The sequence below is a fragment of the Coffea eugenioides genome, chromosome 4 (assembly GCF_003713205.1).
Source record: "Coffea eugenioides isolate CCC68of chromosome 4, Ceug_1.0, whole genome shotgun sequence".
Taxonomy (NCBI): Eukaryota; Viridiplantae; Streptophyta; class Magnoliopsida; order Gentianales; family Rubiaceae; genus Coffea; species Coffea eugenioides.
Window position 1 is genome coordinate 3013182 of NC_040038.1, and position 25092 is coordinate 3038273.

Below are 25092 nucleotides of genomic sequence, written 5' to 3' on the forward strand. Positions count from 1 at the left end.
AGTGGTAACTGTGTCGGTTGAATGGGTTTATTTGATTTGGATTCAAGTGTCATCGACTGCTGCTCCAAACCCACAAAAAAAAAACCAAAAAAAGTTATATCCGAATGCTACCGGATTTGGGCCTTTCAGATTGTTGCCCATCACAAGTAGGCCTAATTTTAGCTACCCAATGGTAACCCTGGTTGGTAGATTTAACAGCTTTTTGTGCCTAACCCAGTCCTATGCCTGCTATATATTATCATTAATCCATTGCTGCTTGCTTAAGAGAAATGTTCTCAGCGTTTTATGCACTGTGGCAAGCACTCAGAACCCCTGTGCATTCCCACATTGCCATGCCAGGAAGACAAACCATTGGTGCAACCAGCTACCGAGATAGACAGTTATGACACACCAGCTCACTCGTTTTCTCATAAAAAATACAACAGCTGCAGAGATTGTGGAAGAAAAAAGAAACAACCACTGAAGCTTGAATTTTCTAGCGAGACAATCTAAGAGGGGGATGTAATTACACTAACTAACATGCCAGAACCATTATGCATTCTCGAGTTAAAATCTTAAATATTCTGCATTCTACATCAACGTATCTAACAAATGTTTCTCAATGGTAAGTAAAAGCTTGGAGAAGAATCAAATGAACTACAATAAGCTGATTACATCTTTTATAGTTTTTGATTATTCTGTAAAAGTATGAATTAATCCAAATCCTACCTGCACCACTTTTGAAATCCCCCCTTTAAGTAGTGAACTCAGGAACACCGCAACCACCACAAAAACTTCCACTTTCATTTCCTTATGGTCTCACGTTCGGCAACTAATTCAACGATATTATCACACACTTCGCGGAGAGGAGGGCTCAGAAGTGCTGGCAGGGCCACCCTCAGCAGGATTTAGAGCTGCTCCACTCGCAAGAGAACCGTTATCACTCTCATTCTGAGTCATGACTGGGATTTTAACAGATGCTCGCTCCATCTCCTTCTCAAGCTCTTCTTCACGTCGCAATGCAGTAAATTGGCCATCCAAGGACCTGGCTGCCGCTAACCATGCGCCAACAATTATTAGAAGTACACCTCCAAGGTAAGGAGTGGAATTTGCCAGTGAGCCAAAGGCTAATATCATAAACTGTTGAATCAATGCACCACCAGATTTTCCCAATGGATTGCAGACAACATCAATTGCAGCTTTCCCTTTAATCTGATACAAGAATAAAATCAACAATGAGTTTATTTGCAACAAACATTAGAGCTCAAAATGCTATTTTAGTCTCTCAACCCTAAAAGTTTGTATTTGAGCATAACCTGAAACTAGACAGATCCTACTATCATGCGAGCTACTTTAGATATTGGAAGCCTACATGCTTTCTTTTTTAGTAGTGCTTTCTTAGCTGTTGCATTTTGCATCTATGTACTCATGATGATGATTGAATTTCTGTAACTCGAGATCTTGAATGTTGAATCTTTTATTTAGCTTAAAAAGAAAGAAATCCAAATGGCAAATAAAGCATCAGACCTTGGTCTCCTCGTCTAATGGAATATAGGCCATTTCCTTGCACGGATCAAACAAGCTGTATTTGGCACTTTTACTGAAAATGTTTTGCATCGCACCCACATAAACTGCTGCAAGAAGTGGAGTCAGCCCAAACTTGGCAAGAGAAGGCCCAAAAGGGTCACCAAACAATATCAAGGAAAAGAAGCCAACTCCTGTGAGGAGCAAAACAGTTGGTGTAATTGTGGCTGCCACCCCCCAGCCATATTTGTCAAAAATCCATTGACTCAGAAGCATCATCGTGAAAGTTGCTATTCCAGTAGCAGTTGAAAAGTCACCCATGAAGGATGAGTATTCATTTGGGCTAGGAAACTGCATCGTACTAAAAGAATAAGTCTACAAGCAGATAGGAGGACAGAATACCATAGATTAGAAAGCCACATTTATTTATACCTGAGCTTTGAGCTTGGATTTCCATGTAACCTCTACAAGGTTAATGCTAATGCCATATGCAACAACCAAAGTGGCAAGATCCCTAATATATTTAGAAGACACCAAAAACTTCAAACTCTCCATTGTCCCCATCTTTGGTTTCTCCTGTCAAAGTTAACATCATAGTTAATAATTGCACCAAGAAGGACAGTATCAAGCAGCAAAAGCTACCCCTGTATCAGTTATATATAAAGAAAAAACAGCATCCTTGTAGATTACCTTCTTCTTCTTGCTACGGGTAGGAAGAGGCACATTGCGATTCGCCCACCAATAGAAGAAACAGATGGCAGCCCCCATCAGCACAACAATGCTCATCATTCCTTTCAAGGAGATGGCCCAACCATCAACTCCAGGACCTAAATTCTTTCTCAAATTAGAGAAGTATTTCACCGTCCGACCAGAGAAAACAAGGGCAATATTGGCTCCCAGTCCAAACAGAGGATAGAATCTTTTAGCCTCTTCAATGGTAGTTATCTGCAACAACAAAGCATTCAGCAAAGTTAATTGCAGAAAAATAACAAAGAATTCACGCAAATTCAATTGCATCTATTTATTTACCAGTATCACCAGTAACTTAAATTTTATCAAGTGATGGTAAAACAAAAATCATCAAAGCTAGGTAGAAACTAATAGATAAACATGAGAACTGGCCTGTTAGTTCACCACCACGACAATAACATAATACAATGAATAAAGAAAACATTAATTCATCATTTCCAACCACGGGGCAAAGGAAGGGGAGGACTGTACCAATAATGTCAATACAAAACATGTAGAACCAGTTTTTCGTTTTTTTTTTCTGGGCTTACGGCTCAGTTTAGCAGGAAATAGAAAATTTTATATATGGGCCAAAGTATGACGGCTTTTGTGCTTGTCTACGAGGAACTATATCCCAAATTAGCCCAACTCAACCAACTTCACCAATCCAAGAAATAAAAGAGAGGCGGCAAAGCACAGTTTAGAAATTTTTTGAGAGAAGAGAGGGACAACTTTTTGGCTTTGTATGTAAAGCATATTGCAAAAAGTCACTGTTATCCACATCAGGATATTAACCCTGCTGGACAGTCAAAATCATATATTGGAATAACAATAATATGATCCCATGAATAAATAAAGGCCTATGCAAACCAAGTATAACTTCCTATATAGACAGGAAAACAAGAATTTAAACGCAGATTTGAAAATGTTGAACACAACCTAATAATAGATGAGAAAAAAAAACAGTTATGAAGAATCTAGCATGTGCAACATCAGCTTTAGTAGTTTGATTTCCGTAAAGATAATAAACTGAACTACTGAACTACTGGAATCCCCACGAAACAATAATTAACGGGGAAGATAATTATGCCAGTTTCAGATGCTCAAGAGAATGGAATCTTTTAACACAATCCGGAAGAGAGATAATTCTTAATATACAGCCATCCCTACTCATGGGCTGAGATAGTTACCTGATTAGCAAACCCCCAAAAAAGCACCGAAATGACCACACTTCCCCAAAGCTCTGCCATGACATAAAATAAACAAAAACTCCAGATCCTCATAATAGCAATTGGCCCTAGAAATCTTGGGCCAAGTATATTCAGAAGCTTATCAGCAAGAGCTGTGGGGTGAAAATAATTGCTGAGCGGGTACAAAACAAACCCAAATGCCCCAAAAAAGGCGATAAAGGGAAGTATTGTGGTGTAAAAAAGAGCCTCCTTTGACAACACGTTAGCCATTTTTGTGTACAACAACATGAACCCGATAGCCATAGGTAAATTCACCCAAGTTTTCAGGAAAGGTATAATCTCAGCACTTGACCCCTTAGCTGTCACCACTAACACATCTTTGGTGTCCCTAAGAATTGTATAGTTGAAGAGGATACAGAAAAACATCATGCCAAGAGGTAAAATCTTCTTAAGGGTATTAAGCTCTATACCCAAAAACTTGGGTGGCTCGGGCTGGCGAAAAACTGGCTGGCCGTCGGCTCCTGTTGCAGCAGCAGCAGCCTCAGCCCTGCAAACATGGAAAGTTCTATTTTTTGGGATAATTAAATTAGGCTTTGTGGCAAAGCCGTGAAATTTTTGGAACCCATTAAGATTTACAGAGAGACCTGAAAATGGTTTGTTTTTCAAGGGATTGAAAGGGCTAAACCTATGCCTTAAACCCTGCTGTGGAGGATTGAGCAAAGCCCTGGTTTTGGGGTTTGAAGGTAGAGAAAGAAGCCCTTTTGTCTGAAAAACAGCTTGCATTTTTTCTTTTTCAGCCTCTCTTCTTGCTCTCTCCCTCCTCCCTTTCTATCCCTGAAATCCCCTCAAGAAGTTAACCCAAAAATTGAATTTTTATGAAGTGACCATGAGGGAGAGAGAGTGAAGAAGAGAGGGATAAGGTTTTGGGTTGCCTGAGATTGAGGAAGGAAGGAAGGAAGGAAGAATGCTTTCCTGCAGAGGCTAAATTCCGGAGGAGGAAGATACTTTAATAAAATATCTTTTACTCCAGAGCGTATATATACATATATATAAATCCTACAGAGGAGCGAAGAATGAAAACCCTTCTCGTGAAGGTTGAGAAAGACAAAAACTCGTTTGCTGAAAAAAAAAAAAAGAGAGAAAGATGAAACTCGGTGGTAAAAAATTAATGCTACTTACCGGCAAAAGAATATTAGAACCAGTAAGACTCTGTGTTACGGGTTTTGATTGATCACTCTGTATTAACAATTCTTCAAGTTGCAATAGGTTATTAGCCACTCCTAATGCTTTTAAAAAAATGATTTTTTCTCTAACGGTGTCCTGTTCGTCAAAACATCTAATATTCATCTAACCTATTATATATATATATACATACACATATTAATTATTATTATTCTCTCTTATATTTATATATTTTTTTTATTTAATTTTATCTATTTTTCTTTATATTTATTTACTTTTCTTAATTTTTTAAACTAACACCCTATGAACATCCGTTAAAAAAATTGTTAAAAATTTTATGAGATGTCCCCGAATGGGACAGTAATACACTAATATTTAGTTTATACTGATTGGTAGAGCCATAGTTATTGCTTGTGGGAGAAAATTCTGAAAGAAATACGATGCCGAAATGAAAGGAAAAGAAAAGTGAAAGAGGACGAAAAGTGGGAAACAAACCGGAAACGCGAGTGAATCATGTGAGAAAAATTTAGTACTCCGGTCAATAATGATTTTTCCCACCTCCTCCTCCAAACCGTCACCAATTTGACTTCGATGAATTTACCAAAATACCTTTGAGATCTTTTCAACTTTAAAACAGTAAATACGGGGAAAAAAAAAAGTACTATACAATAAATGATTTTACTATGTACACAGTAAAATCACCTAAGTTGATCCAAATTTATTTTCAATTTTGTAAAGCTCATTTTGGCAAATGAAAAGATCGTCACAAGTTAGTATAGCGTAGAAGAATTAAGCGCAAGAGTATAGTAGACTATGCAATATTCATTACACAGTTTTTTTTTAAAAATTTTTTTGACTAAACAGTATATCAAATTATGTTGAAAAATCAGACTTTGACTGACAAAGTCAGAACAGAGAAACAGAGACGGCACAAAGCAACAAAATAGCATATTGGGAAACAAGGAAAGGAATAAGAGTATAAGACACGTTTCATTCGTTCCAAATTTTTTGTTCTACTTTCTATTTTGCGTCCTATATAAAAAATTAAAAAGCTTTTTTGTTCTTTTTTTTGTCCCCTAATGTTATCTCTACTTTTAATCAAATGACATGTTGCATTCAAATCCAAAATTTGAATTTCCACAATCAAAGTACTATTGATAAAAAGAGAGAGAGAGAGAGAGAGAGAGTTGAATTTCCTACGCGTGATCAAAAGTTTGGGACGGATGAAGCAGTTGCTGCGTCTTCGCTTAAGCGGGACAAAAGGGTTGCGTTCCATTAAAATCACGTTTAAAATTGAAGGAAATTCTTAATCTGCTTCATCAGAATTTCATTGTTCAGAGGCACGAAATTGAGCAAGTTGTTGAAAAGCTTCGGTCCTTTTCAACAACTCAATTTAGGCTGTCAAGTTTGATTGCTCAAAGGAGACCAAATTGAGCATTTGATAGAGGGCCGAAAGAGAGAGGCACTTTCTGCAGATTTGCCATCTTAATATTTCCTGCCACCTTCCACCACCGCTAGATTCATTTCATATTCGCTTACGCAAGTAGTCAAAAAAAAATACCAACACTAAATGCCTGGGAATTGACAGGGGATTAATATATAACAGAAATCAAACGTACGCTTATATGGCACTCGACTTGAATAAGATCTTTTTTTAAAAAAAAAAAAAGACTTTAATAAGATCGTGAGGAGCCATGAAAGTAGCAGAGAAAGGTGGTTTTGGAAGAAAAAGAAAAAGAAAAACACGAAGTAAATCACGATTAAGTAAGGCCAGAATTTTCCCTCATCTGGGAACACGTTTTCTTAATCGTTCTGCTTATAAAAAGATTTGATCCGAGTCCAAAACTTGCCGGCTGGCTGAAGCCTGAATGCATGAACCAACCCAAAAATAAAATAAATAAATAAACAAATGGTATCATTCTGTACATTGCAATGTCGCCAATGATTGATACAACGTTCATGTCAGTAATTTGGATGATTTATTTGAGATAATTACTGTAGCACTTTTTGTGATGTGATGCATGTGAGATAAAAAAGTGATTGGGAATATAAAATGATGATTGGAATTTGTGAAGCAAATTATTTTATCTCAAATCATCACTTCCCAAACACGCGCTGTTGTATCAGAGGTACTTTCACTTTTAGTTTTGGTGCAAAATAAGAAATTATTTGTTTGGATATCAAATTTTTTCAAATAATATTTTGTTTGCATTAGAAACACATTTTTCTTCAACTCATCTTTTTATATTTTCAACCACCTTTTTATCTCATATACATCACATCACAAAAAAATATTACAATAATTATTCCAAATAATAATACTCTATCCAAACAAATTCAAAACTCTTTTCAGGGTATAACGTCCCCTGTATAATTGCCCTCATGTATAGAAGTTTTTTGTTTTGTCCTCCGCGAGCAACAATTACAGGATGTTAAAGAAACTTATGATACGTTTGATAAGATTGAAGTTTGAAATTTAAAATCTAAAATTTGAATCAAATAAATTATTGAACCGTTAAGTATTAAATCTAACACACTTGAGTGCATGTTATATTCAGTAATAAGTGAATAGCCTATTACTTAATTTTGAGAGCAAGTTTTGCCAAAAAAATTCAGTACCACTTAATTAACTTAGATGTTCAATTTTTTGTTATCAAACTATCTGAATCCATTAAATTTAAATGTTGAACTAGATTATCAAATGGGGCATTCCTTATCCTCAAAATTAAAAGTTTAATTTTAGCCAAAAAATGAAGAACAATAGACATCTTAAAATAAAAATAAAAAACTATTTCCAGATTTTTAAAATTTTTTTTTTGTCAACACAATAGGTGTCCAAACCTTCGGCCCGACTAGTCTCACTGCACCCAGGCCCCCGCCCCCAAGAGACTCGAGACAGTAAAAGGAATCGAACTTTGACCACACGGCCTGGGACTTAATGAGGCAACCCCAGTACCAACCGAGCCGACCCCGAGTGGCTATGTCCAGATTAACCGTTGGCATTGTTTGTCATAACTGATAAACTTTTTGTACTCATTTTAGGTACTGATTAACACGCCTAAATTTTCATTTTTATTACACACTTACAACTGGCTTTCATTGCTCTCCTTACTTTTATATACTTTCCTGATTTAATTTCATTAGATAAAAAAAAAAAACTGCCACTTAATTACTGTGAGATCCTGGCGGAGAAAAGAAACGGACAAGTACAATCTTCGAGTTGATTGACTCACGGTACAAGGAGGAGGAATTAAATCAAATCGCAGGTTATAATAATACTAATTCAATCAGAACTGATTATTCTGACGGACAACAGCTCATGTGATAGAAGAATATCTGGCTTAGTTGGTGGATTGGGCCACGAGGAGAAAAAAAAAATATTATTAATGCGGAACACGCCCCTCTCTGTTCTATTTCCACGCTCTCCTACTAGTACCGATGCAGTAGATGACAAAATTCTACTAAGGGGAGATTCTGGGATTTGATACTCCTGTCTTCTTGCCACTCGGCTGCTATTTATTTCTTTTTAATTAAATGCAAGAAGATTTGCTTAATTTATAAGTATACTCTGCAGTAATAGTACTTTAATCCCTATGACTATATATGTTATCGGTTATTTTTTAAAATATAAAATTATTTAGAAAAAGTAAATAAATACAAGAAAAGATAGGTAAAATTAAATAGAGAAATATATATGAATGTTAAACAAAATCATTATTAGTATATATAAATATATGATAAATTAGGTGAATATTAAATGTATTAACGATCTTTTTAAGAGCACCTTTTAGAAAAATCATGTACTTATAACTATAAAAATAACTATGTCACCATGCATTCTATAATAGATATTTAATAAATGCTATAAATGCATGTCAGATGGCAAATCACCCCAAAAATAATAGCAAAAGTCAATTTCACCAGCAAATAAGCAGCAGAAAACAAAGAAAATGCAGAAAAGGACATGAAGGGAATTCAGTGGCCACTGAAGCATTAATTAGAAGTACTATATGCAACTAATATGTAAAAAATATGACCCAAAAGACTATTCCATCGTTAAAGAGGGGGAAGGAAATAAAGATAACGTTGAAACTCCAACTTCTTTTTAACACTAGGATAAGATCCGTTTGGATTAGCTGTTTTTTTGTGTGTTTTTGAAAAATTTTGTTGTAGCAGAGTTATTAGATTATATTTTTGGATATTTTTAGAAAATATTTTGAGATATTTAAGAGTAAAAGAGTTTCTAGAATATATTTTGAGATATTTTTTAAAAATTTTTAAAAATTTAAACTAATTTTTAAATTACCTTTTAGATTACTTTTTAAAAATTTTATTGTATTTAAAAAATTAGTTTTTGAAAAACACTCTCATCAAAACAGAGCTGTTTTTTCAGATACCAATCAATAGTATCCACTAATTTTACTTTTAACTTATTTTAAAAGAGAGTCCAACTAGACCAAGAAGGACTAGTAAAAGAGAATCCTACTTTTAAATTAAAATATATATATATATATACTGTTGCACGTTTTTAAATTTCATTGCAGGTGAAGAGTTTTGAGGCTGCTAATCTACTAGAACGAATTGGTTAATTCAGAGCCCCGAGTTCAACGTCAATCAACAGAAAAAGAGAAAACAATTTCGACAACTGCTACACAAAATTGAGGGAAGACCGGAATGGTCCAAATTTTGATGAATGGAAAGCCAGTTGCGGCACATATTCTCACAACATATTCCATAAGCTTGAGTGACAGCATGGGACACGAGCGGACATTATTGGTCCCGTGCAATTCAACGGTGGAGGTTGCGTCCACGTGGACTAAAAAGGGTAATGCTAGTACTACCTATTTGGCCAAAAATATCATCGACCTCGCGACTAACAAAAGAAAAAGCGAAGCCTGACGTGTGACCAGATCCTCCCCTACCTCCGGACAAATTGCTGTTAGGTTTGGGCCCGTCAACTTGTCCGGGTGTACAACGTACCGACGTCAAATTGTTTCTCTAGTCGAATTGGACACTTTGATTTACTATATAATTGCTTTGTTTGGAAAGCAATTTTCTCAAGAAAAAAAAATGAAGTTTTCATGAATATAATTTTTAATTATTTTTTTATCTTATATATATATCAAATGACTATAATAATTTTTTCATAAAAAATTCAGAAAAATGCAATCCAAACAAAGCTATTATTGTTTTTACATGCTTCTGCGTTTATTTTCTTTCCATGTTAATTAAATTCATGTTATTGCGTTTTGTTTAAATTAACTTGCTCAGTGTTAGAATTATTACAATGCAAATTTAAGTTGTAACAAATGTTATTGGATGCATGAAGATGCTTAATTTTCCTTCCTTTTAACTGAACTCTTGAATTCGATTATCTTATTTCTAAAATGCCAATAATTGTTTATGCAAGGAATGCAATTTTCATTCCAAAACAACCAAAAACTAATTGTTCTATAAACTACATCTAAAGCCTAATACAGAGTGGTAACTTTAAAATTTTGAAAGCCACAATTCATCGTGTTTGCTAATTTTAGCATACTAAAATATCACTTTTTTGGTCGTTCAAAATAACTAAAACTGCCAACCAACATTTTAAGGTTACAAAGCCGACCTTCGAAATTCCATAGCTTAATACTTTCAATCTCTCAAAAATATCGCAGTATATATTATGAAATGACAAATTTATTGCTGTTTTCACACTTTCTTTAAGGAATTATTTTTGGTTAAATAGCAATTTAAACTAAAAATATATATATAAATATTTATTCTCCTACCAAGTAATTTGTTTTTCAGAAAAAAATTCATAAATTGATTAAAACAACTACTGCATTAATTTGTTAAAGAAAAATATTCATTTGTGGCATTTTGAAATTAGAAGAAGAAAAAGTCAGATGAGGAATGCTGCCTAAAACCACTAGCTTACCATTTTAACATGCACAAGTCCGTCCTTTGTGTCCTCTGCTATTTGTGGGTTAAACAATAGGCCGTGCTGCGACTGGTTTGGAGTTTATACCCCTAGGAACCCGTTGTCAGAAATTGGGCTCAGAACTTCTGGATCAAGCCCATCTAAGATACTATCATTGTGACTAGTGTTACAAAGCCCAAATTCGAGCGCAATTTTAAGTGACAATTTAGGACATCCAATCGTCAACATGGTTCCTCTATCCATCGATCGAGACTGATCAAAATCTCTCCTGAATTTGTTAGGATACACAGGTTTTGTTCCTGGTGGAAAAAAATTGTTAACCATGGAGTCTTCGAGCTCGTGGTCGCGGGCTTTGGTTCAGATCTCGCCCTACACTTTCTCCGCCGTCGGAATCGCCATCGCCATCGGTGTCTCTGTCCTCGGCGCTGCTTGGTATACTAACTTCTTCTGTAATCTCTTATCTTCAAAATTCACTAGCGTTTCAATTGTACAAGATTTGTGATAGCTGAAATTGAAGAAAGCTATTATTTGCGGGTGCAATTATTGTTTACAGGGGGATATTTATAACTGGAAGCAGTTTAATTGGTGCAGCTATTAAAGCCCCTCGCATTACATCAAAAAATCTTATCAGGTGATAATTCCTTTTCTTTATTATCGTTATAAACATGTTTTGTGGTTAAATTATTTGCTTTTCCGGTGGTGAATATAATTGATAATGCATGTTCTGATTTGAAGTGGTAAAGTGATGGTAAAAGTGTAAATTCGAACGTATTGAGTTATCTAATGAGCCTTAGCTTAATGTCTTCTACTGCTATGCCACAGTCAGAATTGGATGAGGCCGTGTAAAGTTTGAGATTATTCCTTCCTTTCTGCTTTTCATTTCCTCAACAATGTTCCGATTAGGTCTTGCTTTTCATGAACATGGCATTGATTTGTAGCAGGAGCTTCTGCTGTGTAATGTTATCATTGCAGCTGTAAGAATGTGTGTATTTGATCTAAAAGTGTCATCACAAAGATTTCTTTAAATGAAATGAACTAGATCGCTGCTAACAGATACCTATGGACAAACAATGCAACATTTGTGATTCAAAATCTAGAGCACGTGAAATGTACTTCTTATGGTTTTCTACCAGTTAATAGAAGTAATGCTAACATTGGTTATTGAAAATTAGGCTTTTTGTTTTTGGGGTGGGGGGTGGGGGTTGAGGATAGATTTGATTAAACAAGATTTGATGACAGGTGTTAAACCATGAGGAGCGTGACTTGGATTATGTGATTGATTTTTTTGCCCTAGTGCAAATGCCTTTTTTTTTTTTGTTTTGGGGTGGGGGGTTTCTGTCTAAACAGGTTTTCCATCTGGACCTTATGATTCAAAACAAACAATAAACAATGTTTACATATGAGTTTATCATGACGTCTATGATGTATTATTGCTATGATTGAGAGTGTTATATTCCCAGTTCTCATGATGGAAAAAATAGTTAAATTTTTTATCTTAGTTAGCCATTACAAAGATCTCTTCTTGATTTTTTTTCCCCTTTTTGCTTGGCCAAGGTGGTGGAGGCCAGTTAATATGTGCCAATGTTAATAATGAACTCTTTTCAAGCTAAATCTGGTGGCTATGCTATGGAACTAGCTTTATTTTTCCCATTGATATACATCTCAGATATTTCTTTCCTTTCTCTCTTAGTCTTCTTGTAACAGCATTCAAAAGTTAAATAGAGTTTCAAAAAAATCATTTTCTTGTCTTCTTTGCATTTATTTGGTTTCTTTTGGTATTTTCTTTTACTATTCTCTTGCACTTATCTGGTTTAATGTTTTTATCTAATCATTTTTGGAGATGGATATCTTTTTTCTGTGTCTTGTTTCTAAGTGTTGGAATTGTCGAGGAAACATGCATTTGTTCTAGAGGAGGATGAAATGTTTATTCCTACTTTGCATTTATTACCATGAAATTAAACAATATTGGTGTATGTCCACAGACTCTTTCAGGACTATAAAACTGACAAATTTACTAGGGGTCCTCTATTTGTATATTCTATATGCTAAAGAAGTAACTTACTTCCTAGGGGACTTTCAGTGTGAAAAGAAAATGATAAAAGAAAGAATGAACTTGGGTCCTGACTTCAGACACCTTTTGTTTAAAGTGTCTAATTAGATCTCAAGACATTAGATTGGATAAATAATTTGTGTCTGAGAATTGATTTAGTAGTTTCTTATGGAACACCATTTGTTGAGAGCCAGAAAACAAACATTTCCCAGTTTTCACCTTTCTAATCATAAAATATATGCTGAAGTCAACAGAAATGCCGTTGGGCTGAAAACCTTTGCTTTTGTCACTATTTTGTAACCCAATACAGTTTTTTCGAGCCATGCTTTTATGTAGCGTCATTCATCTGGCTCCAAATTCTGCCTATGGTGACTGTTAGGTAATGCTAGATGTGTTGTTTATATTTGAAGAATAATGAACTTCTGGATTGTGATTGTGTTATTTTGTAATAATTATCACCTAATTGTATTTTCTTGATTAGGCGTAATTTTTTTTATATTTATGAATTTGTACATCTATCTTGGTGCTGCAAATGATTTTTTAAGCTGCTTCAATCTCATTCTATTTTCTGTTCAGTGTAATTTTTTGTGAGGCTGTTGCTATATATGGAGTTATTGTGGCTATCATTCTTCAGACAAAGTTAGAGAGTGTCCCTACTTCCCAGATATATGCTCCAGAATCCCTTAGAGCAGGCTACTCCATCTTTGCTTCAGGAATAATTGTGGGCTTTGCAAATCTTGTCTGTGGGTAAGTTTCTTGGTTTTTCTATATGTTTCTGGTGACCTTGAGCATAAAGCAATGTCTGCTTCATTTTGATAACATGTTTTATCTTGCTGTTTCTCTTGTGTTCTTTGACAAAGGTTATGTGTGGGAATAATTGGAAGCAGCTGTGCTTTGTCTGATGCACAGAACTCCACACTTTTTGTTAAGATTTTGGTTATCGAAATTTTTGGTAGCGCACTTGGACTGTTTGGAGTCATTGTTGGAATCATCATGTCGGCACAAGCTTCATGGCCCTCAAAGAATGCATGAGTTTGTACCATCACAGGGTTATTGCTGTATGATACACGAAACATTTTTCTTTTTTATCCCTTGTTTTCCATCTTTTCTCTCTTTAAGGCATTTAAATAGTAGATTCTGTACGAGGTGCTTGAACTTTAAAACACTTGTTGATTGATCGTGTGTTATAAGGTCATTTGGGCATTCATGTCATGTTTCATCTTGCTTTATGAATCTTGTGATCAATCAGTACCATGTAAATCTGTATTCAGGGGCCAGTGGCTCAAAGAAAGACTTGGTTGGGGTCACCAGCGTATTGTGTTTGAACTTCCATGCAAGGAAGTGTGAGGCGAGTTACTTCTCTAAACGTCATCAGTCATGATATAGCAATTTTAGGAAGCCGAAAACAGAGTTTTGGTTTTGTGCAAGGCTGGAGTTGATGGAGTGGGGCGTTGGGGAAAATTATAAATTAAAACATGCCTAAAATATTGACGAAGGAGCTATAGATGGTAAGAAAATCTGCCCCGTCCCCTAGTTGTGATCTCTGGAGTCTCACTAGATGCTTAAAGTCTGCACTGTTTGTATCTTGAAGTGGCACAGGCTGGTACGGCATACTGTTGATAGCTGGCCGTGCCTATTAATCCATTACAAGAGACACAGATTTAACCGTCACTAATAGCAATGCCTTCTTCTTTGAGCACAGTATGAATCATTCATTAAATGAATGAATCAATTGCAGATTCTAGTCGAGTGTGTTTTGTTCCAATCCCTCTACATATCATAATATCCTTGTGGGGGTCAGGTCTCCAAAGCAATGTGAAAGTTATGCCAGCACAAAGATGATTGTCATGATAACATCCCTGGACTTGAACCACCCTGGCAAAATCTGACATTTGTAATCGATTTGTGGACAGCTTTCATATGGTTTTTAAAATCAGTACCAAGTGAAATGTTTAAACGGTTGCTTGCTTGATTTTGTTCTTATATAACTCTGCATCCCTTTCGGGGAAGCTAATGCCTTGGCTAAAATTAGACAGCCGAATCGATGAGATTACCTTTGGTGGCCCTCCGTCGGAGTGGATGGTGAAAAACCTCAAAGAAGATTTTGTGCTTTCAGACGTCAAAATCGGAAGTTGGTGAGTGAAGTTGACATCTAATGCTCCGAAATGAAAAACAAAAGAAAACAAAAGTTGGTGTCTCTTTTTTTTTTTTTTCTTCAAAAAAGAAAAAAAAGGTTGATGTTATTTGAAACTTGAGATGGACGTCGCTTGTTTTTGGGGAATAAAATTGGTGATTGACTGATTCTTGTGATAAAATAGTGCGTCCCAACTCTGCGATAGGTAGGCCTTTGGAATAACTTTCCACCAACTTTACCTACCACCACTGTCCAAGACTAATTGGAGTTGGAGACAGTCTTCACAAAATAAACAGCTCGCTACCAAATTGTCGGAAAGTTTGCAAGCCTGTACCGCAAGCAATCGAATATTTCTGATATAATCAAACAGAAAAACCATCGCTTCCAATTGAAGACAATTTAATACAGTATCTGGTGTGTTTCGCTTTGTCCCAGAGCACCAGCATAACTTTTTCGTACAAATAGAAGAACACTTTCGATTCAGCCATAATAATGCCTCTACGCCCCTCCCACTTGTATTAATCAATATAAAGTTTTTCAACAATCATATATATATATATTTTTTTTTTGAGAACCCCTACGAGTATCCATTACATTTTGCTTTTGGACCGTACTTCTGAGCCCTCTCATCAATCCAAGCCCTCATGTCAGCCAACACAAGGTTTGCACTCTCGTCGGGCTCCCCTTGAATCAACGAATGGTACATCCCATCGTATAACTTCAAGGTTTTATCTTGACTGCTACAACATTTTGGCAAGTGACCCCATCAGAAGTCCCATGAACGGTCAAAAATGGCACCGTCACCTTGTGGAAATTGTTCTGTACGTACTCAGTTTGCCTCACGAGCTCCCTCATGGTCCCAACCCTGGGCGGACCTGTATATCTTCTTGGATTTCCGGCGATGATCTTCAACTTCTCAGGGTCTCTTATAGCCTTTCCCACCATCTTATTGTCTGGCATTGCTGCCCACGTATCCGCCATGCCAAATAACAATCCATACACGAATAGCCGCACCTTCAATACATAATAACATTAATGTTTGGTAAGAAGAAAGAGAAAGAAAATATTTGCAAATTTTACAAAATAAAGTGGCAAGCACCGACCATGTTCCCTACTTCCCACCAAACCAAATACTATGCATGTATTAGCAAATGTTTAGCAATATTAGATTCTTTCCAAATTTAATGCTAAAATTTGACATAAAACAAAATTCAAACCTCTTTTTTTTTTTTGAATGAAAAAAAACAATTGAATTTATAAATAAAACATTCCTTTTAAAGGCCTAGAAAGTTGTAACCAAATAGTACTACTAATTGCCTCATCTTCCATTATCCCGTCAGAGTAACATTGCCCGCCCAAAAAAAAATAAAAAATAAAAATGGAGGATGTGAGAAGAGTAGACTACCCTGGACGGCTGCATAGGCTCGGGGATGACAAAAAGTGGGGCCGAAAAGATCACTCCAGTCCAGGTGTCAGGCTCAGATTGGAAGTACATGAGCAAAGTAGCCAGTCCACCCATTGACTCCCCAAACAGAAAGGCCGGCAAATGCTTGTACTCTTCACTGTTCCTCATGCTCTTGAAAAAATACAACGACGCACCGGCGATCTTCTGCATATCGCCGAGGTAGCACGGGATGCCCTCCGACCGGCCATGACAAAGGAGGTCGGCGGCGAAGACGGCGTATCCCCAGGTGGTATAGCTCATGCATATCTTCTGGAAGAGCCAGCCGGTGTCGGAGCCGTAACCGTGGCTCATGTACACCGTACCCTTGATGGGTTCTTGAGGGTCCAGTGGAAGAAATGACTGTGTAAAGAGTTTTCCGTTTGGGGTGTCGAAGTAGGACTTGGTGTTGCGGACGCCCTGGGAGGCGTAGTATTCCTCCTCCGGCATGTCGCCCCAGAAGTTTGGGGGTGGTTCTGATGGCATTTCTGCGGTGGGTAGGAAAACTTAGGAGGGACAAAGGAGAGCTGTTCAACAATAAAGTTGGTACATATGGATGGAGAGGGGTGGCCAATTTAGGTGGCTTTGGGATATATATATATATATCCGTCAGGGGCGTAACGTGGAAATACATTTTTTTCTTTCTTTCTTTCTTTCTTTTTCCATATACTATAAGTAATATTTATCGGATTAAACTTGTATATACTACCATATATGTCACTTAATTGTGAATTAAACTGATTCCTTCCCTTAGACCCCAAAAAAAAAAAATTGAGATGAATTTCAATTACAAAAATATTATTCACACTCCATTTTCTGTTAGTTACACTCTCATTATTTTATTTTATAATTTATAATATAATTTAATAAATAAAAATTATGTGATAAAAATGATAGCGAGAGTGTGATTAATAAAAATTGGAGCATGAATAATATTTTTTTTCAATTATTACATACATTGTGAAAGTATACAATATATATATAAGATGACTTTTTCTTTTTGTTTTATGGGAAATACTACTCCACTATACTAATTAAGAAGGGTTCTACTTCTACATCAGGCAATCCTGAAAGGGATTCTTGCGGAAGAGTGGGGGTGCCGTGGATTGGGAGAGGTTGACGTGTGGGAGTTGGTGGGCTGGCTTGACGTAGGGCCTACCACGTACTTGGTGAAGAAAAGTTGCGCCATGTTTGGGTCGGGCAGTCTGAATGGGTTGGGATAAATGGACTGTTTTGGAGTTGGTGGGATTTGGATGTTAGTGAATTTAAGGTGGGCGGCTCGGGGTTCAGGGCTGCCCAACAACCGCAATTGATATCTTTTTTTAACCGATTCTGATGAATTGTTAACGTAACGTAGGATCAAGCCAATAGATTAGTTGTACAATAATATTTACGTTGGTTTGGTCAAAAGAAAAAAAAAAAAGTAAAGAGCGTGCGAATCCTGTGATGTATCTGTCGCGACAGCAATGCCTTTCTCGCCCTTTTTGACTGAGACTGATAACCGCTTTTCTTTTTTTTTTGCAAGTCATAAATTGGAATCTAACTTTTGGCTGGCTAATTAAAAACGAATTACCATGGTACAAATTTTTTAGGCAAAAATGGGACAACAGTGTTTGTGTCCGGCAAGACACAAGAAAAGACTGCGGCCTTATTTGATAATTCAATTCATCACTTAAATTTAATGAATTCAGATTTTAACACATTTATACCGTTTGATGATTAAAAATTGAACATCTAAATTAATTAAGTGACACTGAATTTCTTAGGCAAAACTTGCTCTCAAAATTAAATGATAAGTTATTCACTTTATCACTAAATGTAATATACACTCAAATATATTAGATTTAATATTTAACAATTCAATGATTTCAGATTTCTTACTCCAGTTTTATTAAATGCACCCAACAGTTGAGATGCATTTGGGTTTATTAATAGACCGGTCGAGGTCTATTCAGGTCATCACCTTCGGGTTTACGTGGAATCATTATTGCTTTAACCCAAGGTCCTTCACTAACGTATGCTAATGCTCCTTATTTACTCGAATAAGGTAAACCGGTAATGCCTGTGATCCTTCTCTGAATCCGGTTCAACTCTCATCTTTATTCTCTTTATTTAGTTTGAGTTATTTTAATTTACCTTTTACCTGTTGGCACAAACTTTTACCTTGATTCTTCTTCTTTTTCTTTCTTCCCTCTTTTTGAACCATTTTGTTGGCTGACCCTTAATTATTTCGTGATGCTCGAAAACAGCATCAAGATGTCGGAAAATGAATTTGCTATTCGGTTGCAAAAAGCACATGCCTGATGATTATAACTTTCAAGACATCTTTGAATTATGATTATATGTGAATTAGACCCCTCTTGACATCTACAGATTTAAAGCACTGATACCCTATCCGAACTTGTGAAAAATGCCTATACTAAAAATGTAGGGGTAAAAATAGAATACTATTTAAACTCCAAATATGTTCTTATTTCGTGGCTTATATTATGGACAAATTGAAGGGGCCTACTGGAACAAAATTTGAGGCCCTTTTTGCTAATTGACAACTGTAAGTGTAAGCACAGCATTTGAATGAGGCCCAGTCCAATTGCTCAACTACAGTTGACCACTCTGCTATTCTTGTCATTTGCTTGACGCAATAACTTGAACAAAAAATTAGGAGAAAGCATTAGCTGGGACCGGTAACCAATGCTGTCAATCCATCTGATCTTCTTGTTGTGGTAGCTTTGGGGAAAGAGAGACCATCCCAAAATTAGGCGGGGACGTGCAGGGGAGTTGCTATGATCTCATCATTTCCAATTATCGAATCTCATCTGTAATTGTGTAAGGTGACATTAAGCATTGATGATGATCCAATAATAACGACAAGGCCAACAAATAAAAAGAAAGAGAAGAACAATCTAACACCAATAATTTTAGGGGTGCAATCCAATGTTGTTAAATTCGGATCGGATAATGACTCGACTAAACTATCAGGTAGGGAGTCAACTGGTCGGATCGTTCTAAAAAATGCGTTGACGTTAGCATGACGTTTAATTATTTTATATTATTATAAGTTTCATAAAAAATGTACCAAAAGTATTAGACTTGTAATCAAATATACACCTAATAATTATATATATAAAATATAAATTCATGGTTAAAATACGTCCATTCTCCAAAACTACTTGAAAAACTAAATTAAAACGAATTAATGCAAGTTGGAATCACTGATGCTAAATGAATGAGATCATAGAGATGAAAAACATCTTGATTTATAAATCATTTAGAAAAGCAAGTGATTTTAATATTTACACTAAATGGGTGACATTGTCTTGTTCGTATTAATAAATAAAAGTGTTATAATTTAGGTAACTCAAATTATATTTGGAGAAAAGAAGAAAAAAATGTTTGAGAACCAGGTCAACTAGTCAAATCGGGTCATTGGTTTAGTCAGTTTTTTATGGATTTGACTGATTTTTATCAAAGCGATTTTATACTACAAACTACTTCGAAAAGAAAGTCAATTCACAATCGAACCCGTTGATTCGATCCAAACCTATCAATACTAGTGCAATCAAATCAAATCGAAATTAAGTAACGCACTACTCGAGATTGATTCGATTTTAAAAACTTGGACTCTAATTATGATAGTCCATGGAGGTAAGCCCACCATTTCTCAATGCACAAGAGGTAAGCCCACAAAAAAGGGGTCTCTTTCTACCATGATAGACTGATACCAACATGCGATCATGTAAGACGGCCAGCAATACCCAAGCGGAAAGGCCAATACCCAAGCGGAAAGGCCATACAGATAAACCATCAACACATGTTTTAGCCGAGAAAGCACTCCTGGGGCTTTTAAGGCTTCGGCTTCAGCCCCATATTATCGTCTGCTTATCCTTCTTTCACGTTTTGATCCACCATTTTCAAAAGGCCTGTTAACCTTCTCACATACTTTCACATACTCGGTCGCCTAGGACATGGTATACATTGAGCCAGCCATTGAGCACTTCAAACCCTTCCTTTTACTTCCTTTCTCCCTTACCAGACTTGGCTTGGAATCTCTCTTTAAACCACAGAAAGAACTCTTCGTAGAGTAGAGTGATGGAACCAATTGAGTTGCAACTCCGGAATTAAGAGGTTTCAAATTCCGAGCTTCACATCTATAAATAAGTCAATCTAAATATGTTAGATTCTGTTTATAAGTGAAAAGTCTTCTATTCCACTTTTTCAATCTTTGTTTCCATATACCACTAACAGGTAAAGTGACAGAGTTTTGAGCATTCATCGTGCTTGATGAGTCAAGAACCTCAAAAGGACAATAACAAAATGTTGTATGCAAATATATATACAGTACTCCATCATGTTTAAGCAGACATAGTCAACTTTATGATTTCCCTCAGAACAATCGAGTGATTAAAAATGAGGGTTGATGGTCCAAATATGCAAAGCTCATTCAGCAATGAACATGACGAGGACATGATGGGGTACAACTTACAGTTTTGAATAAGTCTATTAGAGGAGTTGAGGGACAATTTAACTATGAAAACCAAGCCGATAAGCCAGCGACAGGCTTTAAAGTTACTAGTATAATAATGGCATGGCCGCTGGTCACAGCTAAATTTCATTCATCACAATCTATCTAGATGTGCAAATGACCATCATCAACACTTTATTCTTGGCGTGACTGCTGCTGCTGGGTAGTATTTTTTCCTGCAATGTCCTTGTCACTTTTTTAAGTGTCAAGTGTACTGTCCTTTTCACCAGTTGGTGGCTGCAGCCTGCAGGGAATTCTGTATCCAATAATATACACAAAGCAAGTTGCAAGCAAGTTTCAATGTTTTGAATTTTCTTTCTTCTGCATGGAAAAGGGATTTTAAAAAGTTTTAAGTATTTTTCTTTTAGGAACAAACTTTTATTTATTTAGTTTTTAAACTAAAATGGAAAAGAAACACAACAATTATGCAGTGTGCAAAGCTCCATCACCCACAAGAGCAGATGAATTATTCAAATTCCAGTACATATCTTTTCCTTTTAGATTCTTCAGTTCAGTTGGACGAAAAAATTGTTCATTTTTGACTGAGGAAGGAAAAAAAAATGGAGCATTAAAGAAGAGTCAGTGGGCACTTAAGCAAAAGATGCAATTATTACATTTATGGGAACCACGAACTTGGCCTTCAGCAAGAATTTTAGCAACTGAAATGACCGTATAGTCAATCCAATAATCAAAGCTAATGTGGAAATCAAGTGAGTCATAATTTGTGTAGAATGCTAATTATTTGTTTTAAACTCTATTGCTCCATCATTCTTTTACTAGTACTTTCTTTGTCGCAATCAAAAAAAAAAAAAAAACCCAAAAAAAAGAGAGAGAGAGAGAACCCAAAAAGAAAAGAGAGAGGGAACTTTCCTTTTCCTCCTTGGTTGAAGTAAAGGCTGGTTTTTTTCTTTTGTGGTATGGTACCCCTTTTTTCTCAGAGATTCACGACTGGAGCATATATAACCCCAAGAGCGATATGTAAAGCGATTTTTCTGCAGACATTCCAACTGCTGTAGGGGCAATCCCATCGAAGCGTCCCTTCAACGAGGACTGGAGGGCCCTCCGGCATCTGCCCTTTGAGGCAAAAAGATGGTGTATGACACCATTTTCATGACTGTCCAATCTATGCCTTTATGTCAACAATTTTGTCATCGTAACTTTTCCTCATTTTAACTACCAGCCAAGGCCAGCTAGTGACCACCACTAAGGTTCCGTTTGATAAAACTGAATCTGAATTCTGAAGTCTGAATTCTGAAATCTGAATACTCAAATAATTAATTTGCTAAATTTTAAGCACGGAAAAAAATATATGAATGTTTGAATTTTAATGCTAAACCTATTTATGCTGTTTGATAAATATTTATAACTGAATGCTTAATAAGTTTAATTTGACAATTTTACCCTTATATCATTTCATTCAAAAAAGAAATAGAATTTATGATTTAATTAGTTTAAAATTATTAGGTATGAAAATGACAATATTTATTTTTAAATCAAATTAATATAAAAGATGAAATATATTATATGAGAAGTATGGAGAAGATGTGAAAGTCATTAAAAAGGGAGAAAAGAGAAACTAAAAATCGTTAGATAGAGAATATTATGTTGTTTAATTAGATAAGAATTTTGAATATAATTAACAAAAAAGGGTAGATTTGGTAGATAAAATAAGGTAGTTGAAGTAATTCTGTTGATTCTTATCAGAATTAAGCATTTAGTTAGGATTCTTGTGCTGAAAAAAATATACACAGGTTCAGCACTGCTTAACAAGTTCAGCAAATAGATTTTCATTTATCAAACACTCAAAACATCTGAATGTTTGAAAAAATTCAGATTCAGTACTTTTTTATGTTATCAAACAGACTCTAAGTCATTTAAGTCTTAGTGGAGTGGGAGATAAGGGCTAATTATCACATTAAGTGACTTTTTAAGACTTAGTGCACTCGTCTGGTCCGATGGAGGTTCAGTCTTCATCGGTTCCCCTAGATTCAGTTGGATCTTCTCCTCAGATTATGATAGTATAGGATACTATAAATAAAAAGTGGTGATTGACAAAAAAAAAAAAAATCCTCATTTTCCTTTTATGAATACTATATAGAAACTCTTCAATTTCAATTGTGCGGCTATGGCCTACCTGTTTCTGGGCCGTTAATCTGAACTTTTTTAATTAATTTGTGGACAGCTAAGGAATAATTTTCAAATTCCTATCTCTCCTTTTGGATTTGATTCTTGAACAAGTAACGCGGGCACCAAGTTGCACAACCATCATTTTTATTTGTCTTAGATGAGATGATAGGACTGATGTCACTTCCAGAATAAGAGGGACCTTGATTTGAATATAGGGATAATTTGACAGCATAATCCTACCTTTCATCTTAAGCACCATCCGTCTATATCCACTTTCGAGGTAATGCTACCCTTTGTCTCAATGAAGAGAATCAACAAATTATTAACAACCGCAAACCCCAAAATCAGGAGATTAAAGCATTTCCAGGTCACTACTGAGTTCCCAAAAATATCACATACAGTGACAAAAGGAAAAATACATATAGAATGAAGGAATTTTTTTTAGTTGGATATCTATTAGTGCACTTAGATTATACTCCACACAATTTATCATTTGAACGCAAATACTCCTATTTATTAAGCTGTGAACATGAAGTTCATTTATTCCAGAATTATCAAAAGGTCTTCATATGAAAAAGAACTCCTCCTGGCAATTGAACTCCATTTGCCACTTCAAAATCACGAGAACGTTGCCCCTCCTCCCCCACCACCCGAGTAGTTGGTCTGTGAATAACTACTGGGCATATTTAATAGTTATTTCAAAATTATTATTTCCGCTCCACAATAACTATGGCCTTGTTTGGATTGTAATTTTTTACCGACAAAAAAAAATTTATTACATCTTCCATAAACCTGTCTTTTAATTATTGTTTTACATCACATATTTTAAATAGTTACAGTATATTTATAAAAAAAAATTTAAAAATAGAATCATTTGGTCAAGTTAAATGACTTTTCCAGCAAGGCAAGGAGACAGGCTGTTCAACATTTGACACGTGGCACGTAAAGGGGCCAGGCTGGAAGCAGAGTGGGACCCGGTGTAGACGTGACCCATCCTGAAAATTTTTTTGATTTCTGGTCCCCCAGGCCCGACCAAGGATCTTACAAAATCAGATCCCGCGGAATTTTCACGCGATGGAGCCCATATTCAGGTAACGGTCACGTTCTAATAATCCGTCCCGGGGCCCGGACCTCGGACGGCGCTACTTTGAATTTTCCAAAAATTTGCCGCCCACGTTGCCCAGTCATCCTTGCGTAGCAATTTTTTTATTCCTTGACTGCCCCCGCCGCTAACATTCTTGAATTGAATTAAGCTTCGGCACTTGGCAGCGCAGGCTTTGAAGCTGCTGGAGTTGCGCTTGGAGTTTGGAGCCTTGCCTACATTTTTCGAAGACTGTAAACGGCATGGGACCTGGTCTAACTATCTTAGGCTTAGGTCCTATCATCAGTGATCTTGTTACATTCTCCGATCAAAGTTAGAAGAGGGATCAGGATCGGGGGCTTTACTCTCACAGTAGCACTGTGACAGCAGGTGCAAGTGAAGGTGAGGATGAATCGCTCGGTCGCAATAAAAAAAAGGGGACTAAATCTCCTTTTGAAAAGTAGGACGAAGTGAGGATGAAGCAGTGAGCCAAAAAGGGATTAATTCGTTCTTTGAATTGTAAGTCGAGGGTTCAGACTCTATTTACAGTAAATAAAATTCAAAATAAACTATATAAATTGAGCCAAAGTACCTCTTTTATTTAATTATATCTATATATCTACTAGTATCTTATACTACAATTTCTTTAAACTCTTTTTCATGTAAAACATAATATATTATATTATATAAATATTATCATTACCGTAAAAAAAGAAGAAGAAGTGAATGTGTGGATAAGATGTATTCAAGTTGGATGGTGAAGTTTAGATGCACGATACAAATTTTAATATGTCAAAAAATGAAATTATACTTTTTCACCTTATTATACTAATGTATATATTTATTACATTGTTGTTTACATTAATTGTATTATTATCTATTCTGTACCATATTGTCGCTATTGGGTAATGACAGAATCCCTAATCTGTTAAAAAATAATAATAAAAATCGACGAGTCTTTCGTTGGTGGATTTGCTACATAAGGATGCATCTCCCAAAACAATAATCAATAATGAAGTAATGTCAAGGGCGATGGTATTTCAGTGTGATTGGATAGATGACTATTCGAAAAGAAAAAAAAAAGACAACATTGCAGTATTTGTTAGGTTATTGTAGTCTAATATACATTAATAATGTCATATACAAACCTTTTCAACTTTTATAACGTTCGTTGATAACCTTAATACGCGTATGCTTAACTACGTAG

At 35.8% G+C, this 25092-nt stretch overlaps 3 protein-coding genes across 3 annotated transcripts; 1 reads left to right on the forward strand and 2 right to left on the reverse strand.

Annotated features, from left to right (window-relative positions):
* Positions 1-489: 489 nt before the first annotated feature.
* Positions 490-4415, reverse strand: LOC113767793 (plastidic ATP/ADP-transporter). Its single transcript, XM_027311989.1, has 5 exons — positions 3423-4415; positions 2194-2448; positions 1936-2079; positions 1507-1854; positions 490-1191 (listed from the first exon to the last, which is right to left on the reverse strand). Exons 1-5 carry the CDS (start codon positions 4203-4205, stop codon positions 829-831), a joined length of 1893 nt encoding a protein of 630 aa, XP_027167790.1. The 5' UTR covers positions 4206-4415; the 3' UTR covers positions 490-828.
* A 6327-nt stretch (positions 4416-10742) lies between these two features.
* LOC113767674 (V-type proton ATPase subunit c''2) lies at positions 10743-13887 on the forward strand. Its single transcript, XM_027311846.1, has 4 exons — positions 10743-10962; positions 11084-11161; positions 13157-13327; positions 13441-13887. Exons 1-4 carry the CDS (start codon positions 10853-10855, stop codon positions 13610-13612), a joined length of 531 nt encoding a protein of 176 aa, XP_027167647.1. The 5' UTR covers positions 10743-10852; the 3' UTR covers positions 13613-13887.
* Positions 13888-15193: 1306 nt separating this feature from the next.
* On the reverse strand, positions 15194-16720 carry LOC113767689 (caffeoylshikimate esterase). The gene is given in 3 exon segments (XM_027311863.1): positions 15194-15461; positions 15464-15728; positions 16120-16720. Coding segments are annotated over 3 exon segments (957 nt in total). The 5' UTR covers positions 16642-16720; the 3' UTR covers positions 15194-15291.
* Between the last annotated feature and the right edge of the window lie 8372 nt (positions 16721-25092).